At 43.1% G+C, this 18199-nt stretch overlaps 1 protein-coding gene across 4 annotated transcripts; it reads right to left on the reverse strand.

Annotated features, from left to right (window-relative positions):
- Positions 1-1449: 1449 nt before the first annotated feature.
- On the reverse strand, positions 1450-7387 carry LOC121824687 (sperm motility kinase-like). 4 transcript variants are annotated; one of them, XR_013046682.1, is made up of 3 exons: positions 6648-7387; positions 4181-5645; positions 1450-3839 (listed from the first exon to the last, which is right to left on the reverse strand). XR_013046682.1 is itself a non-coding variant. In XM_076557248.1 (3 exons), the coding sequence occupies exons 1-3, from the start codon at positions 6993-6995 to the stop codon at positions 3792-3794; spliced, it is 438 nt and encodes a 145-aa protein (XP_076413363.1). In that variant the 5' UTR covers positions 6996-7387; the 3' UTR covers positions 1450-3791. The 4 variants fall into 4 exon arrangements, 2 of the variants coding, with proteins under 2 accessions (XP_076413363.1, XP_042121890.2); XM_076557248.1 differs by having other exon boundaries at positions 4181-4222; XR_013046683.1 differs by lacking the exon at positions 6648-7387 and adding an exon at positions 6065-6630 and having other exon boundaries at positions 1450-5645.
- Positions 7388-18199: the final 10812 nt, after the last annotated feature.

The raw sequence follows: 18199 nt of genomic DNA on the forward strand, positions 1-18199 counted from the left end.
AAGCTGGAAAGTGTCAGTTTCAGGAAGAGGGTGTGTAACAAAAAGGCAAAGGATACAGAAGCTACACCATCCTTGAAATACTCCTGTCTAGAGGTGATGTTCTCTTCAGCACCCAGGCACCAAATAATAAACAGCAACAATCAATATTCTGAAAAATCTATCGTACATTGGGGAGAGCCATCAGCAAGATTAGATTTCCTGGTTTATTATGATCAAAGCAGATCATCTTAGCCACCCTGTCCCATAAAGAAGAGGGCTAATGAACCAGCTTTGTCAATCAGTATAGAAGCTGGTAAGAGTCCCTTTTAGGAAGAGGGTATGAAAGAAAAGGGCACAGGATGTCAAAGAAGTTTCACCATGCTCCACAGATACACCTGCATGGATGCGATGATGTGTTCAGCTCTCAGACACCAAATAGCAAACTAACAGCCACAGTCAACATTCTGAAATACCAATTGAGCATCGGGGACAGCCATCAGCAAGAATATATGCCCTGGTTAAATATGATCCATACAGGACTTCTTAGACTCCCTGTCCCCTAAACAAGAAGGGTAGTGAATCAGATTTCTCAATCAGTATAGAAGCTGGGAATAGTCCCTTTCAGGAAGAGGGTTTGGAAGAATGAGACAGGATGTTGAAGAAGTTTCACCATGCTCTATAGATACACCTCCATGAATGTGATACCCTGTTCAGCACCCAGGCATCAAATACTAAGAGCCACAATCAATATTCTGAAATATCAACTGAGCATTGGGGACAGTCATCAGCACAATGAGACTCCCTGTTTAAACATGTTCTGTGCAGGTCCTCTCAGCCTCCCACTCCCCTGGAAGAAAAGAGGCAGTGAAACAGTGTTTCTGATCAGTATAGAAGCTGTAAAGAGTCAATTTCAGGAAGAGGATGTAAAGGAAAGAGGCAAGAGATGCAGAAGCTACACCATGGTCCATAGATACTCCGGCCTGGAGGTGATACCTTATTCACCATCCAGGTACCAAATAATAAACAAACAGCAACAATCAATATTCTGAAATACCAATTGAGTTTGGGGACAGCCAGTTACAAGATGAGAATCCTTGGTTAAATGTAATCCCTGCTGGTCCTATTAGCTCCTCTTTCCCCTTGAAGAGGAGAGCTAGTGAACCCTACATTCACTGTTGTCATGTAAAACACAGTGCAATGAAACAGACACTAGAACTTAGCTTCACATTCACTGCGGGTGAAGGCAGTGTGTACTCTCAACCATCACCACAAACACACACAGATACACAGAGGCAGCGAGACACAGGCACACACTATTTCTTACAGCATCAGTATCATTACCTCTGCTCCATCTATACTGCTGTTGTTCAGGCACTGCTGGACACTGTCCTGACATTCTACATAGAGTGCTATGTGTCAGGTCCTATTGGACATCAATGGCTACCCAACATACAATGCTGTGTTCATAAGACACTACAAAGCATCTCCCTGATGCTCCCGCATAGAGTCATATCAGTATCAGGGGCTGTCCCCTCTTCAGGCCTTACTAGATACACCCCAATCCTGCTGCCAAACTCATTAGTGCTCTGCTTGCTATCCAACCCCCTGGACACTTCCCCCACCATGATAGCCTGAAACATACTCCTTGGTATCAGACCTTCCTTGATTCCTACCTGAGCCCTTGTGTACTACTGTGTATCATATACTTCTGAACTCGACAGTACTCTACCTCATATTGTGCCTGACAGCAAGCACTGTTCAGTAAGTTCCTTTCCTACACCTGTGTTACTGCCTCAGAGCACAGCTAAACTTCAGCCATGCTAACTCCCCTGCCACTGACTAGTAGTATATGTGGGCAGCAGAATGGTGGGATGCTAGGTAATGGTTGATGTCTAGTATTGTATGCATGCCTGCGTCTGCACAGGAATTGCAATAAGGTCCTTGCACCTAGAGGACTGTGTATCGAAGTGATACATATATCAGGTAAGTTCCAATATCTAAATGTATATGTGGTTTCTGGGCTGTAGGTGTCCATCAGGGCCTGACACCTAGTACTTTTGGGGTATGATGTGTCCAGGACAGTACAGCCTGGTGTCTTGCCATCACTGAGGGGCAGCAGAAGGCTGGTGTGTTCTGAATGGGTTACATGGAGCCATGCCTGGGGAGCAGGGATGGGGAGCGTGCAGCTCTAGGCTTTCTGGGCTCTGGGAAAAGCAGCATGGGACTCACCAGTTCCTGCCAGTCCTATCTATTTCCTGTCTTGAAGCTCGTTCTTCTACTGGGCTGCGGTGTTTGGGAGTCAAGAGCAAAGCTGGCAGTGCTGGAAGTGACCCCCAACTTTGGATAGTGCTCATTCTGCTTCTATCCCACATCTTCACGCAGTGATCTTGTGGGTTGCATGGGTGTAAAAGCGTGGTGAGCAGAGCACACCTGCCTGTCTGCCTGGACATTCCCTGATGATACTGCTAAGCAGTGAACCGGCGTCCTGGCCTAGAACAGGGATTTGTTCTCTCCTGGGGGTTGTCAGAGGCCAGGCTTTCACTAGATGTCCTAAGGAGTTCTCACCTCAAGCCATTCTCCAGTTTATTTTCTTGGTTGGTGGCTTCAGAGCTCACGTCTGAACAGGTTATCTCTGTGCTGTTTCTGATCCTCCTCAGGAGGCAGAAACTTATGTAGGTCTCTTCTGTAACTGCTACATGAACATTGCAGTGTTTGGATCTGGGGTCGGGTATAATATTTGAGACTGTGTTCAGGTTTCTAATGGGTTCACTAGGGTTTGCTTTTACATAGTTGTCCTGCAGCCCTTTAAAGACAGACCATTTCCACTGCCTTGGTTTCCCCAGGTGTCACTGACAGTGTAGGTGGGTCTGTTGCTGGGGTTGTGTTGGAATCCATGCGTCCAGTTTCTGTTCCTTCCCTGCTGCACTTTCCGGATCTCTGAGGCTTTGTGGGAAGTGCTGGGAGCAGAGGTGCAGGGTCTGGAGGAATCTCTTCTGCCCTCTGCTGTCTCTTCTAGGATTAGACCCCACTGGGTGTTACATTTTGTGTTTGAGCATCAGATTGGCATTTTGCTGAGTCTATACATGAAAAGATCTGTGACCCTAACAACAGTGACTGCTGCTGAGGAACAGGGGTGTCCTAGAGTTTATATTCCTTTGGATTTTTCTCAGCCATCCCAAAGTGTTCTGAATGTCAGTTAGGATAAATTCTGGTGGAACTCTACTTCAGCATTTTAGTATTCGATGGTTTGTACATTGTCTCTATCCCATACCAGTGAAATACAGTACAAGTGGATGACCTCAAGTGTACCACCTTCATGTTGTTAGTGGCCTTGGAAATAGGGTCCCTGGACACTTCCCTTTTCAGGTAATCCAGTCTAGAGGCCATGCAGAGACATTTGCACATTTGCTTCCCAAGGCTCTCCTGGGCACTCCTTTTTATCCATGCAGGCAAGTTTCCTAGGTCATCTGTGAGGACAGAGAGGCATAGGTGATCTTTCTGAACTGTCAAAATACACACAGCATCAATTTGGGGTGGGGATTCAACAAAAACCCATCCACACTGGAGATTTTCTGGAGTATCTTTCTGTTGTCTCTAGATCTTGCTTAGAATTGGGGGTGGTGGTCTGTGCTTAGATGCTGGAACAGAAACCATTTCACTGCCCCCCCCCCACAGCATGCCCTCCTGAAGCTTTGTGGAGCCTCTGAGCTCCTTTAGAGCTCAGGAATTGATCTGCTAGTTCTCTAGTCAAATGGGAGGCTGGAATGTTCTCCTCCATCACTGGCACTAGTGCTGAGTGTGCGTGTCCTCATTCATGTCAAGAATTCCCTGGGTACAAGTTTCAGAATGTGGCCAGGAACCTACAAGAGAAGAAATATTATAGATTGAAGAAGATGGCTGAGAGTTCACCATTGCCCAAGCACAAGACCTGTTAACTTGGCAGATAATGGCAGGTTTACTTTTAGTGGAATTTAGGGACTAATGAGGCAGGTGCAATAATGCCCATTGTCTTCCAATGTGTGTCCTTAGGGACCTCTGTCTGCAGAGAATGACGTCTCATGGCTGCCCTGCTACTTTGCAGGAAGGAAGGTCTGGGAACAAAGAAGGAAAAGCAGTTCTCCAGCATCATGTCTAAACACAGGCACTCTGCTTCCTGCACCCCATCTCAGTTACACTTGTCTACACCAGACAGGATACATACTTGGTGAAAATAGGCTTCCGTGATAGAACATGTCCAAAGAACCTGCAGATATTAGAAGAGAAAAGATGGCAAATTAGAGTTCTGGAGTTGACCTGTGAGACTCCAAGTGATTCAGCTGTACCAAATTGGTCATCATGGCTTGGTCACTGGGTCACTTGGTGGAATTTAAACAGTGTCCCATGAAACATGCTATCTCCAGAAGAGCATCTAAAGGACTCACCTTTGTCCTCTGTGATGGGGAGACCTGTGGACAGATTTGGGATGATGTGTGTGGATGTCCTGCTACAAGGAACTGGTACTGCTGGCTCCTGATCTTGCTCCATCCAGCAGACAGACAGTGAAGGGGGGAGGTGCTGGGTGTGGGTGCCTGGCCTTCAGCTGTAGCAGGCTAAAGGCAGCAACAAGACTCTAGTGTCAGGGACACCCAAAGTCCCAACAGGACCCAAGGCAAATGTCAGGATAAAGAGATATAAACCTCCCATCTATTTATACTGAGATTTACCTTAAGGGACTATCACCTGGGTCTGGAGCTAGTGATTCTCCTGAACTGTCTGTCCTGGGATTCAATGACCTGCCTACAGCACCCAAGTCTCCTTTCCCAGGCCTTAGCTTCAGGAAAGTGCATAAGGACTGAAACATCCCAGCGATGTGGAGCAGCTATGGCCACATAAGCAAGAAGCTCAGCCTCTGAGCTGGTTTTCCTTGCAAGGCTGTGTACATCATCCTGCTCACGTTCTTCAGTCCATTACAGACTAAGTAGCTGGCCAGTGGCAGAGAGCCTGTCTTCCCATACAAGTGTAAGAAAATGTTCACCCTCTTCTCCACAAACTATTCCTCTGTAAGGGTTTGGGGACAGAGAGTCAGACTGGAGAGTTGTGATACTTGCCCCAAGTTATCCCAAGATCCCTCTGAATCCATGTCTCTGATTTCTGACTTTACTTTGTTCCTATGCATCATGAACTCACCGACCACTTTCCTTAGAATTGAAAGGCTGGCTGTGGCAGCATCATGCTTATTTGTCTGTATACAAGTGTCAAGGCTAAACCAGATCACAGAAACCTCTCTCATACAACTGGATTAAACTTAGTGGTCTCAGTGATACCTTCAGCCATGTGAGGCCTACAATGAGACCTGGCAATCAGTCCCTTCTGAGTGTCTGCTCTTCATTGAAGAGAGTAGTGACGTGCCTGAAGGTTGTCCAAAACACCACCAAAGACAACTTTCACAGGAGGACATTCAAGCAGACAGCCTGGCTGAATGCCCTAACTCTATGGTCATTATTGCTCTGTCTAGGGCTGATCTCTGATGTGGGATCTAGATAAAATGTAGTTCCAAGACTGCTGCCTAAGTCATGTGTCCACTGTGCCCCAGGACAGGCCAGCAAAACCCGCCTTCCAAAGTGGAGCAACATCCCAGCATTCCGTCCACACTGATACCCATTTCCTTCCAGCCTGCTGTCACTTTCCTGTTAGGAGACAAATATGGATCTGATAAACACCCCACAGTAAGGGCCCCTTTACCAGCAGTGAGACTGAACCAGCATGCAGTGGGACTGTGTCTCCTGTGATGAGAGGGACAAAGGGACATAGGCAGGCTGCAAACCCAACAGCAGGGAGGGGAGGAGGGGGAGGAGGAGATTCACCTCTGCCCCAGTGTGAGGCAACATCTCCCTTGGACCTGACCTTGAAGGGGAGACAGATGAATGAGTATTTCTGTAGTATGTCCTTGAAGACTTGCCCTAGGGGTTTCTAATTCATGGGCACCTTTGTTTGGGGTTTTGGCACAAGGCTCCACTCTGAGAAAGATGCTATGGAAGGCCAGCCCTGGGACAGATCTCTTGTTAACGATGGGTTCCTGTGATAAAGCCTGTGGTAGATGGCTTACCTCCTCCTGTGCTGGACTTCTTGGCTGGGGAAGTGGACACACTGCTACCTGGACCCCTGCAGAAGTGTCCCACTTCAGCTGTCTCAGTCATACCAGGGTAAACCCACCCCTTGAGACTGGCTAAATGCTCCAGATGTCCATGGTCCTTGCATCATACTCTGTGTCAGTGAGTAGTTCTGGAGCACAATATTCAAGGGTGCCACAGAATCCCCTGGACCTCTGCCCAGAGGTGACTCTGATGGCCAGGCCAAAGTCACACAGCTTGATGTTTCCTTTGCCATCCAGCAGGATGTTATCTAGTGTGCAATGCCATTCTTTTTTTTTTTTTGGTTTTTTTTTGAGACAGGGTTTCTCTGTGTAGTTTTGCGCCTTTCCTGGAGCTCACTTGGTAGCCCAGGCTGGCCTCGAACTCACAGCAATCCGCCTGGCTCTGCCTCCCGAGTGCTGGGATTAAAGGCGTGCGCCACCACCGCCCGGCTGCAATGCCATTCTTATGGCAGTAGTGAACAGCACACACAATCTGAGTGAAGATGTGCTGGGCCTGCTCCTCCTGAAGACAGCCCACTTTCTCAATATGGCTCACCAGATCTCCCCGAGAAGCATGCTCCATCACCATATAGGTGTGCTCTTTGGTGTTGATGATGTGGAACACCTTGATGATGTTTGGGTGGTCCAGCGGCTTCACAATGTCGATTTCAGTTTTGTTGTTGTGGTCAGTATTCTCACCATTTTCCAGGATCTTGATGGCAACCTGCACCTCTGTGTGGAGGTGGCAGGCCAGCTTTCCCTCTGCAAATGTCCCTTTGCCAAGGGTCCTGAGTATGATGTAATGATCTGTAAGGCTCTCCTCTTGAGAGGCGCTGGTTTTCAGGTCCAGCTGCATTGTCCCATCATCTCCTGTCTTGCTAGTAAGTTTCTTGATAATTTCCATGTCAACACCAACTGGACAAAATCAGATTAAACCAATGAGAAGTAGGTCTAGGGGAAGAGTTTATGGCTTTCAATTTCTACATGGAGAAGTGTCAGGGATGTGAAGCAACCTTACATTGACCTTGTGGGTACAGAAAAATAAGAAAAACTAAACCCCAAAAGAGTACCTGGCAAACATTCTGAAGACGAGAATAAAACCTAAGAAAATGGACAATAATGAACATATCAAAGGCATAAAAACTAGATTATTGAAAAGAACAAAACAGACACCTTACCAAAAGTGATCAAATAGGAGAAGACACCATGTAAATCTATAGCCAAACTCTGGTGCTGTTATAGCAAAAATGGCTGGAATCACAAAGGACTTTTTTTTTTTTTTTTTTTTTGCAATTAACAAGGTGTTTTGTTTTGATATCCTGTCAATATTTTTGAAGATAAAATGTGTTAAGTCTGTGCGGCCGGGCGGTGGTGGCGCACGCCTTTAATCCCAGCACTCGGGAGGCAGAGCCAGGCGGATCTCTGTGAGTTCGAGGCCAGCCTGGGCTACCAAGTGAGTTCCAGGAAAGGCGCAAAGCTACGCAGAGAAACCCTGTCTCAAAAAAACAAAACAAAACAAAACAAACAAAACAAAACAAAAAAAAAAACAAGTCTGTGCAAACCAAACCATTTCATATGCAGTCTTGGGAATACATTTTGCTTCCTTGTTCACCACTGAGTTCTCAATAACTAAAACAATGGAAATCATCTAACTTGAACACTTGAGACATTTTCTTAATGAAAGTGTAGACTACAAATAGCAACAGAGAATCAACATTCCTGAAGAAATAACTATATCAGAGAAACTAGAAAGAATCATGCTGTACACTTTAGCAGATGCTGTTCTATGCGGAGGGAAAAAAAGGCAACTTAAAAAAATTCTAATACCAGATTCTAAAGTAATCCTCAAACAGTCTATGCTATCAAAATAACTATTTTTTCTGTTCAAACTGTTTTACTCTGAGATAATTTGATGAATCTGATGATATCACATTTGTCACCATACTGAAAAGCATTCTTTAAATAATGTGGAATATCATTCTGTATTAGTTAAATAGTCATTTGCTTTCATGTAAACTCAAATCATGAAGCATTTCACAGAAATCCATCATATTAATCATATTATAAATCTTAAGTGCATTTATAATTATAATTTTAAAAGTTTTTAATTTAATCTTTTAATATTTGTGATAATTTCATATATGATTATTTAACTTACATCATTTTCTACTTTTCATTTTATTTTCAGATCTGGCAATGTTTCCTTGAGGGCAGATGTAACAAGTATGATGTTTCCTGATAACATGATTAGTATGAAGCCAATGTCCCAAGGTTTCTCTGTTCTCTATGTAGAGATATAACAAAGAGGTATTTAGGAGTCAATAATGTCAACACTTGGCACATTCAAGTTGTTCAAGTTTCCTAGTACTTTTAGCCAATTTTTTAAGTAAAATGAATTTTTTATTCTTTCTCATATATTACACCTTGACTGTAGCTTTCCCACTCCTCTACCCCAGACTCTTCCTCTTCTTTCCCCAGATCTACCCTCCCACCATTTCCCCTCAGAAAAGGGCAGGCCTCCCAGGCAACATCAATCATAGGGCACAATATACTACTATAGACCAGGCATATACTATCATATCAAACCTGGGCAAAGGCAACCCAGTAGGAGGAAAAGGGTCCAGAACTAGGCAAAAGAGTGAATGACCACCCCCACTGTTAAGAATCATACAGTAACATCAAGGTACTCAGCCATAACAGATATACCGAGGACCTAGGTAAGACCCCCTATAAATGCTCTCTGATCTCTGTGAGCCCGCATGAGTCCTGGTCAATTGATTTTGTGGGCTGTATTCCCCTGGTGTCCCTGACCCCTCTGGTTCCTCTGTTGCTTCATTTGAAAGTATTTTGAAATCCCATAATAGTATGAATTATAAAACTGCAGCAAATGAGAAAATTTCTAAACATGAGTAAACTAGCAAAACTGAAAAGCCAGCATATAAAAACCTAAGTAGATCAACAATTAGAAACATAGTTCAGTACTCATTGAAAAACCTCTCAAGAAAATAGCTTTGGTCCAGTGACATGATTGGGTTCTATCTCACTGCATAGCTGGAAATGAGCCCCATGGAAACCCCCAAAGCTAACATCTACTGCCAAGACTATTGCTTATATGCAACCTTATTGTTATGCCCTATTGCTGAAGACAACACCCATGTATGTCAGCCAACATGGAGAAGTTGAACTGGTGCATAACTAGAAGCTTCACCTCTACTGACTGACATTCATGATACAGGAATGTACTCTGCATTCTACTGAAGCAGAAAGATAATCATTACTATCATCCAGTTACAAACACTAGGACAACAGTGACCCATTTGCAAAATGGACTGATACAACAGTGGCACAAATACAATGGCAGTAACCAACCACTTTCTGATTGGATTTGAGACTCAATCCAGGAGATAGAAGCCATTCCTGACACTGCTAAAGTGGCCAAGAGACTGAGTAGATAGTTTATGGCCCTATGGGCAAACCTGATACTATTATTCTGCTCAAGAAAGAAAATAATAAAAAGACTTTTGATGATGATGATGATGATGATGATGATGATGATGATGATGATGATGTGTGTGTGTGTGTAAGAGCCCACACCAGTTACACCCTTTCTTGCAGGAGATGGAACTAACAGAGACTCACAACAATGTAGAGAGTGTGAGACTTTAAAATATTCAGTCCTAAATGGGATGGCTTCATGAAAATCTTCCCTCAAGGTTCAGGAAGCTATTCAGAGGAGGAGATAGGAACATACTAAGAGCCAGAGGTAATAGACAATTCCAAGAAAACAGTGTGTTTCAGATATTACAGGACTGATGAACACATGAACTCAGACAGTAGCAATACACACAAGTATACAAAGGTTCAATCCAGATGGGGGTTCTAGCACTGAAGAGAGGAAGTTGACACAGGGTTCCATCCCTAGCCAAGTAGACACCTGCAATTGTTTCCTAATGGCAAAGGAAAAAATCAGTTTTTTCCAGTGGATTCTCACTGGGTATCTTAACCACTCTTCTGGGTAGGACTGATGCCCTAGAATTATTGGCAAACACTAAATGAACTCAATAGAATTCTGGTACACTACTGGGATCATTTCCCTTACTTTGGGCATTTTATAGGTCTTGAGTGGTTATTTTGATTTTTCTTTTGTTCAATTTTTAATAGAGAGATAGCCAATAATGCTAGATGGGAAGGAAGGTAAGAAGTGTTTGGGAGGAATTGAACCAGGATGAAGATAATCAAAATGTATTGTCTAAAAGATTTTCATTGCTTTCCCACTCTATCCCTGTTCCACCTCGACCATCCCATTTCCTTATGTTCTCATCCCTTGTCCCCTACTCTCCATTGTCCTCCCTTCATCCCCAGTTTACTCATGGAGATCTCATCTATTTCTCTTTTCCAGCACAGTCCATAAGTCCCTGTTTGGGTCTTCCTTGTTAGCTACCGTATTCTTGGGAGTTGTGGTTTATAATCTAGTTTATCCTTTGCTTTACATCTAGTATTCACTTATGAGTGAGTACATATCATGTTTGTCCTTCTGAGTCTGGGTTACCTCACTCAGGATGATATTTTATAGTTCCATCCATTTGCCTGCCTCTGCATGGCAAGACCCTTGTGTAGCCTGATCTGCTTGAGGGGCTCTCTAGTGGTAGGATTGGAATCCATCCCTGGTACATGAGTGGGCTTTTTGGAGCCCACTACCTATGATGGGACATCTCCTGTGGCCTTGAGGTGGGGGAGGGGTTTGGACTTGCCTCTACTGGATATGCCTCCCCACTAAGAGGCCTTGCCTTCTTGTGGGAAGGAGTGGGGTGTGGGTTGTGAGGGAGAATATGGGGGGGCAGAAGGAGGGAAGAGGGGGATCTTTGGTGTGTAAAATGAATGGAAAATTTTTCTTAAGAAAAACAAAGATTTTTAATGATGAAATATCAAACAATAAAAGACTGGTATGAATGTATTCGTGTATGAATTCTACCTGACTTATAGTAAGAATTAACACTAATATTCCTCCAACTATTCAATAAGGGAGAAGGAAAGAGACTTTATAACATGCTCTAGAAAGCCTGCAGGAACCAGACCTGATGACTCAAGCTTCCTCCTTTATCCCACATGTCAGAAAAAGGGCGCTGGCTCCCACAAGTTTTTCCCTGAATTCCATGTCCGTGTTGTGGCACAAACACACAAACAGCAAAATTAATAGAACGAAATCACCCTTAATGTAAATAAAAGAGAAATTATGTCAGCAGTTTGTGTACCTAGATGTGATAATCCTTAGTGAAAGTAATTGAAACATTCCAGCAAGTTCAACACATATACAAGGCCATGTTTATGATCAAGATGAGCTCATCACTGAACATAAGGACAATTCTAATATAAAAATTGAAAAACATGAAGAGGATACAGGGCAAAAAGCCCTTAGCTCCAAAAATGAAATGTAGTCTTTTTTTTAGAAAACAGTTGCTAACAAGATGACCTTACATGTGACTTACCAGTCTCAAAAGATAAATTTGAGGGAACATAAGACAGACCAGTGAGGACATGGAATAGGACAGTGGTCTCCATGGTATGGTTCACAGTGACCTGGGAAGGATCCTGGAAACCTCACCCACCACAGACTCTTTAGACTAAAGAGTGATTGATGCACAGAGTCCTAGGTGGTTCCGAATCCAGGCTTGGGCTCCTGATTAGCCACCCAGTAGGAACAAGGTCTGGTGGCCTTAACTGCACTCCAAAGTGGTTTTGACAACAAAGAAAACAGTGTGGGTCCCATGAAAGAAAAACAGTCTTAGTAGACAGCAGCCAATCAGGCTGTACCTGGTGTTGCTTGAGTAGAACAGAAACTCCTTTTCCAAATCTGTGCCTTAATACACCGTCCGTGCACACTGCCTCCGCCACTAGTGTCCTCAAAGTGAAAGCTCTGCCTTCAACATCACGTAACTGGCACCAACTGTCTCTTAGCCACCTACCACGTGCTCTGTGACCTGATTGGTAACATGTACAGAACTGAGCCAATCAGATTGGGTAGCCATTCAGAACTCCATTGGTCAGGTTGAGGTCACGTGACTGGGGTCTGCTCTATAGTGATTTGGCGCTCACCTGGACTCCTGTGAGAGCAGGGTTAGAGCAGAAGTCTTTGCTTGTTCTGTGCCTTTTATGCAGAGACTTCCCAGCTAGTCTGCAATTCCCCACACTTCCCTTCAAGGGTCTCCTTTCAGTTGTGAAAATAGACATGGTTTCCAAAGGTAGAATTGGGGTTTGGTCTGTTTCTAGTCTCTCCTGCGTGAAAGGGTCATCAGTTTATATTGGAGCACAGTTGAGTTGTGATCACACCTAAATGGAACATCAACAGGCCCTCAGAAATTCCTTTCTTCAAACAACTAATAGTTTGAAACAGAAAGCCCGGCTCTCTTAAGAATCCAGCATCCAGCCTGACAGTGGTGGTGCACACCTTTAATCCGAGCACTCGGGAGGCAGAGCCAGTCGGATCTCTCAGTTCCAGGGCAGCTTGGTCGACAGAGCAAGATCCAGGACAGGAACCAAAACTACACAGAGAAACCCTGTCTCAAAAAACAAAACAAAACAAAACAGAATCCAGCATCCACGTCTTGAGTGCACGCTGCATTTCCCTAAGAGCCTCCTCTTTTCCTTAATGCCAGTGCTTAGGTCCATGTTAAAACCTTTATTTTGTAAACTCAAAAGTTGCATCATCAACTAGCCATGGCTTGTCATGTCTGTACTTGTCATCAATAGCCTAAAATTAAAACAATACAAAACATTACCAAACCAATCCATTATTTTCCTCACCGATTTCCCCATTCCTTGTACTGCTTTTGTGATGGGTCATTTTAATCCAGAAACTTCTATTTCTCAATTGTAGCAACTTCCAAAAGTTATTCCATTCGTGTGTTTTCTTGTACTTTGGGAAAACACTGTCAATCACTTGTGGAACTAGTCCTCAAATTCCCAGATGCAGTTTTTACATTTCCTCAGCATCCCTGCCCAATCAGAACTAGGTCCTTTAAGGGCTGTTGTTCTCATGTGGTTTTTGAGAACCTCACACATGAAGACTGAATCTCAATCTCTCCTGACAACTCCCTTTCCCCTTGTGCCTCAGCTTATCCCATGTAACCCTCTGAAAATTATGACCTCTTTAAAGAGCCACATGCATGTATATGTGGGTTTGTACATATACATACACACATGTATATATAATCTACTGAGTCCAGTTAGCTTTGTTCAATTTTCCCTGTGTCCAGGGTGGACCACGGGGGACTGAGCATCCTATGTGGGAGCTTTTCCTTGGAGGAGACTGACTCTCCCTCTCTCAGTGGGTACTGACAATCTGTAACTCTTCTTCTAGTAGTGTTCATGTGGAATTATCTTTGTCCAATTTGTACGTGAACTGCTGTTGTCAGGTTTCTCTTGCATATGTGACCACATTGAGGCAGAGCTTACCTGTCCCATAAAAGACAATTGCAGATCTCATCAGTCTAGATTTAGCACAGCATAGTCACTTCTCTACATTTTGACCAGCTGTGGGTCTCTATAACAGTCTCATATTTAAGAAGGAAGCTGGTTAGATAAAGGTCAATTCCTACACATATTTGTGGGTACAAGGTTATGCATTTGGAATACAGTTAGATATTACATTGGTTTAGGAAAATGGAAGTAGTAGCTCTCTTCTACTAACTGGTTCATGACCTCAATCCAAGGTTAGTTGTCTAGGTTTGCAGTACCAGACATATATTCTTTAGAAAGTTATTGCTTTATCTGAATAAAGATGCCACAATTGCAGGTATCTTGTAGGCCAATTCATTTTTGCAGTTCATAGAATTGCAGCTGGATATGGCTACAGATTTCTCCTCCACCTTGTCAGTTTACATAACACTTTCTGATACTATGAAGGGCAGTCCTCATGGAGGGAGGCTTTCAGTTAGACACCGATTCCTCCAATTCCTGTGTCTGAAGTACATGGTATCTTCACCTAAAGGGTCTGACCTTGAATCTGGGAGGCAACAAGGACAACAGCAATGGCCTCTCCTGGTTTGAGAGTCCCTTAGATTCCCCTGTTCACCAACTCAACAGGGGGTTTTCTCATTTCTGGCCCCAGTGTTTCTGTTAGGCTATGATACTTGCAGTTAGTTTTATCACCTCAAATGGTATAACTTCATTTCTATAACATACACAATTACACACATGTATTTTGTCAATGTACATTTAGCTTTAACGACCCAACAATTTATCTCAGGGAGAATGTAGGCAGTCATGCAACAAAATGTTTAATTGAAATCTTTCCTTGATTGAAAATTTTCCAACATGCTAGAAGGTCCCTTGCTAGGAAGCAGACTCTCAAACTAGGGTCTGAGGCTTCATACAGCCAGGATCCAATTTGCCATGTTTCCAACCCTCAGTCCATGAGACAATCTGAATTCAACAGGAAGGCAAGCTCTGGGCCACACCACAGAAACAAAGCTGCTCTTATTGGATGCAGCAAGGAGAGCACTGGCAAGGCATTCTTCCCAAGTTTGTCCATTTCTGGAACATTCCAGTGACGTGGTTGAACTCCTGAAAGACGGTGATATCTTGAGCAAAATATCACAGGGACCAACCATCCTTACCAAGGTTCTACCAAAAACATGGCAGTGCCACATAGAGGGTGGTCATTGGAATACTTATGCCTAAACTCATCTAACACATAGGTGCTCTTGGTCAGGTGAGGAAGGGGAATTTGGCCTTAAGCTCAGCAGACAGTGCCCGCTCACATTATCACTAGCTGCAAAGCTCACCCACTGCACACCCAGGACTGCTGTCTCTTTCTGAAGTTCCACGTTCCTCACTTATCAGGGGATGGAGTGACTGTCAAGCACACTTACCCCATCTTCATCCTGAAATGCTGGAACCTCACCTGCAGGAAACTGGAGAAATTTGAGGCTTCTGTAGGTTTGGCAAAACAGGAAGTGGGGTGGTGTGGAGAGCATGTGGACCCTGCTGTTCTGAGAAGTGATGAGGACCTGGAAAACTCTCCAGGTTTCAGGATTTTATTACAGTTCCACAGAGAAGCAAGTAGGGCTGTCAGTGCTTCCTCAGTGTTGTGTGTGTTTTTAAATAAACAGGATATATTTCCCTATGGCTTCTTCAATCATCCTTGCAGGTACTATTTTTCTTTTTTTTTTTTTAAATATTTTTTTTATTAAGAGATATTTTTATTCATTTTATATATCAACCACGTATTCCCCTATCCTCTCTCCATCCACCCACTGCCTTCCCCTCTACTCAGCCCTCATTCCCACCTCCTCCAAGGCAATGTCTCCCCTGGTGAGTCAGCAGAGTCTGGTACATTCAGTTGAGGCAGGTCCAAGACCCTCCTCCCTGCACTGAGGCTGTGCAAAGTGTCTCATACTCACTGTCTTTCTGACCCCTAACACAAATCTCTGCCTATACTCCATGGAAGAGGGCAAATACAACCTACAAATTCCTGCCATGTCTGATGGGTTTTTGCACAATATGGAATTATGATTGCATCTAAATATGAAGTATGAAGGCTGGAGTTATGGCTCATTTGTTAAGAGCCCTGACTGTTCTTCCAGAGAACCAGGTTCCAATCCCAGCACACCCACAGGGGCTCACATCATCCTAGGTACCCCATCCCCTACAGCCAATGTCACACATACACAAGGGGTGATGTCAGGCCATGCCGACTGTCCCCTGCCTTACAATCAAAGCACTATCTCCTCTCTCTCTCTCTCTCTCTCTCTCTCTCTCTCTCTCTCTCTCTCCCACACACAGACACACACAGACACACACACACACACACACACAGACACACACACACAGACACACACACACAGACACACACACACAGACACACACACACAGACACACACACACAGACACACACACACAGACACACACACACAGACACACACACACAGACACACACACACAGACACACACACAGACACACACACAGACACACACACAGACACACACACAGACACACACACAGACACACACACTACACTCACACCACAGAATGTATATGAAAACAGGATCCATCCTTCTGCCACATACAAGAAACACAACTCATCTTCAAAGAAAGGTACTAACAGTAAAAGGTTGGGAAAAGACTTTCCAATCAAATGGACTTAAGAAGCAAGCTGGTGTAGCTATTTTAATATCTAACAAAAAAAGACTTCAAACTAAAAATCAAAAGAGATTGGGAAGGACATTACATAGTCATCACAGGAAAGGTCCACCAACATGAAATCTCAATTCTGAACATTTATGCCCCAAATACAAGGGCACCCACATATGTAAAAGAAACATTACTAAAGCTTACATCTAACACCAAACCCCACAAACTCATAGTGAGAGACTCCAACAACCCACACTCACCAATGGACAGGTCTGCCAGACAGAAAATTAACAGAGAAATGAAAGCTCTAACAGATGTTATGACTAAAATGGACTTAATAGATATCTACAGAACATTCCACCCTAACACAAAAGAATATACCTTCTTCTCAGCACCCCATGGAACCTTCTATAAAATTGACCAAATACTCAGTCACAAAGCAAGTCACAACAGATACAAAAAAGGGAATAACCTGTATTTTATCAGACCACCATGGCTTAAAGTTAGATTTCAACAACAACAATAATTACAGAAAGCCTACAATTTCATGGAAATTGAATAATGCTCAAGTGAATCACCACTGAGTCAAGGAAGAAATAAAGATATTAGAGTCTTCCTAGAATTTAATAAAAATAAATGTACAACATACCCAAACTTATGGGACACTATGAAAACAGTACTAAAAGGCAAATTCATAGCACTAAATGTCCACATAAAGAGGATGGAGAAATCTCACAGTATCAATTTAACAGTACAACTGAAAGCTCTAGAACAAAAAGAAGCAAACTCACCCAGGAGGAATAGATGCCAGGAAATAATCAAATTGAGGGCTGAAATCAATGAAATAGAAACAAAGATAATAGAAAGAATCAATGCAACAAAGAGTTGGTTCTTTGAGAAAAACAAGATAGACAAGCCCTTAGCCAAACTAATCAAAAGGCAAAGAGAGAACATCCAAATTAGCAAAATCAGAAATGAAAAGGGAGACATATAACAGACTAGGAGGAAATCCAGAGAATCATCAGGTCATAATTAAAAAACCTGTACTCCACGAAATTGGAAAATCTAAAAGAAATGGAAAATTTTTCTAAATAGGTACAACATAGCAAAATTGAATCAAGAACAGATAAACAATTTAAATAGACCTATATCCCTAAGGAAATAGAAGCAGTCATTAAAAGTCTCCCAACCAAAAAGAGCCCAGGGCCAGATAATTTCAGTGCAGACTACTGCAAGAATTTCAGAGAGCTAATACCAATACTCTTCAAATTGTTCCACACAATAGAAAAAGGAACATTGCCAAACTCATTACGAGGCTACACTTACACTGATACCCAAAATACACCAAGATGCAACAAAGAAAGAATTACAGATCAATCTCCCTCATGACTATTGATGCAAAAATACTCAATAAAACACTGGCAAACCGAATTCAAGTACACATCAAAAAAATTATAACCATGACCAAGTCAGCTTCATCCCAGAGATGCAAGGATGGCTCAACATATAAAAGTCTGTGAATGTAATACATCATATAAACAAACTGAAAGAAAAAAAAAACACATGGTCATCTCATTAGATGCTGAAAAAGTCTTGACAAAATCCATCACCCCTCATGATAAAGGTCTTGGAGAGATCAGGAATACAAGGAACATACCTAAACATAATAAAGACAATTTACAGCACACTGACAGCCAACATGACATTAAATGGAGAGAAACTTAAAGCAATTCCACTAAAATCAGGAACAAAACAAGGCTGTCCACTCTCCATATCTATTCAATATAGTACTCAAAGTTCTAGCTTGAGCAATAAGACAACAAAAGGAAGGGAAAAGTCAAACTTTTGCTATCTGCAGATGGTATGATAGTATACATATATGACCCCAAAATTTCTACCAGGAAACTCGTATAGCTGATAAATATCTTGAGTAATGTGACAGGATACAAGATTAACTCAAAAAAATCAATAGCCCT

Source organism: Peromyscus maniculatus, chromosome 21 (assembly GCF_049852395.1).
Source record: "Peromyscus maniculatus bairdii isolate BWxNUB_F1_BW_parent chromosome 21, HU_Pman_BW_mat_3.1, whole genome shotgun sequence".
NCBI classification, from domain to species: Eukaryota; Metazoa; Chordata; class Mammalia; order Rodentia; family Cricetidae; genus Peromyscus; species Peromyscus maniculatus.

What these genes read in the sequence shown, in the direction of transcription:
- LOC121824687 (XM_042265956.2), bottom strand. Translation starts at nt 6,995, where the DNA reads ATGGAAATTATCAAGAAACTTACTAGCAAGACAGGAGATGATGGGACA. An exon ending in ATGCTTCTCGGGGAGATCTG is followed by an intron (nt 5,646 to 6,647) that starts GTGAGCCATATT and finishes GTCTCCTAACAG; the next exon opens with GAAAGTGACAGCAGGCTGGA.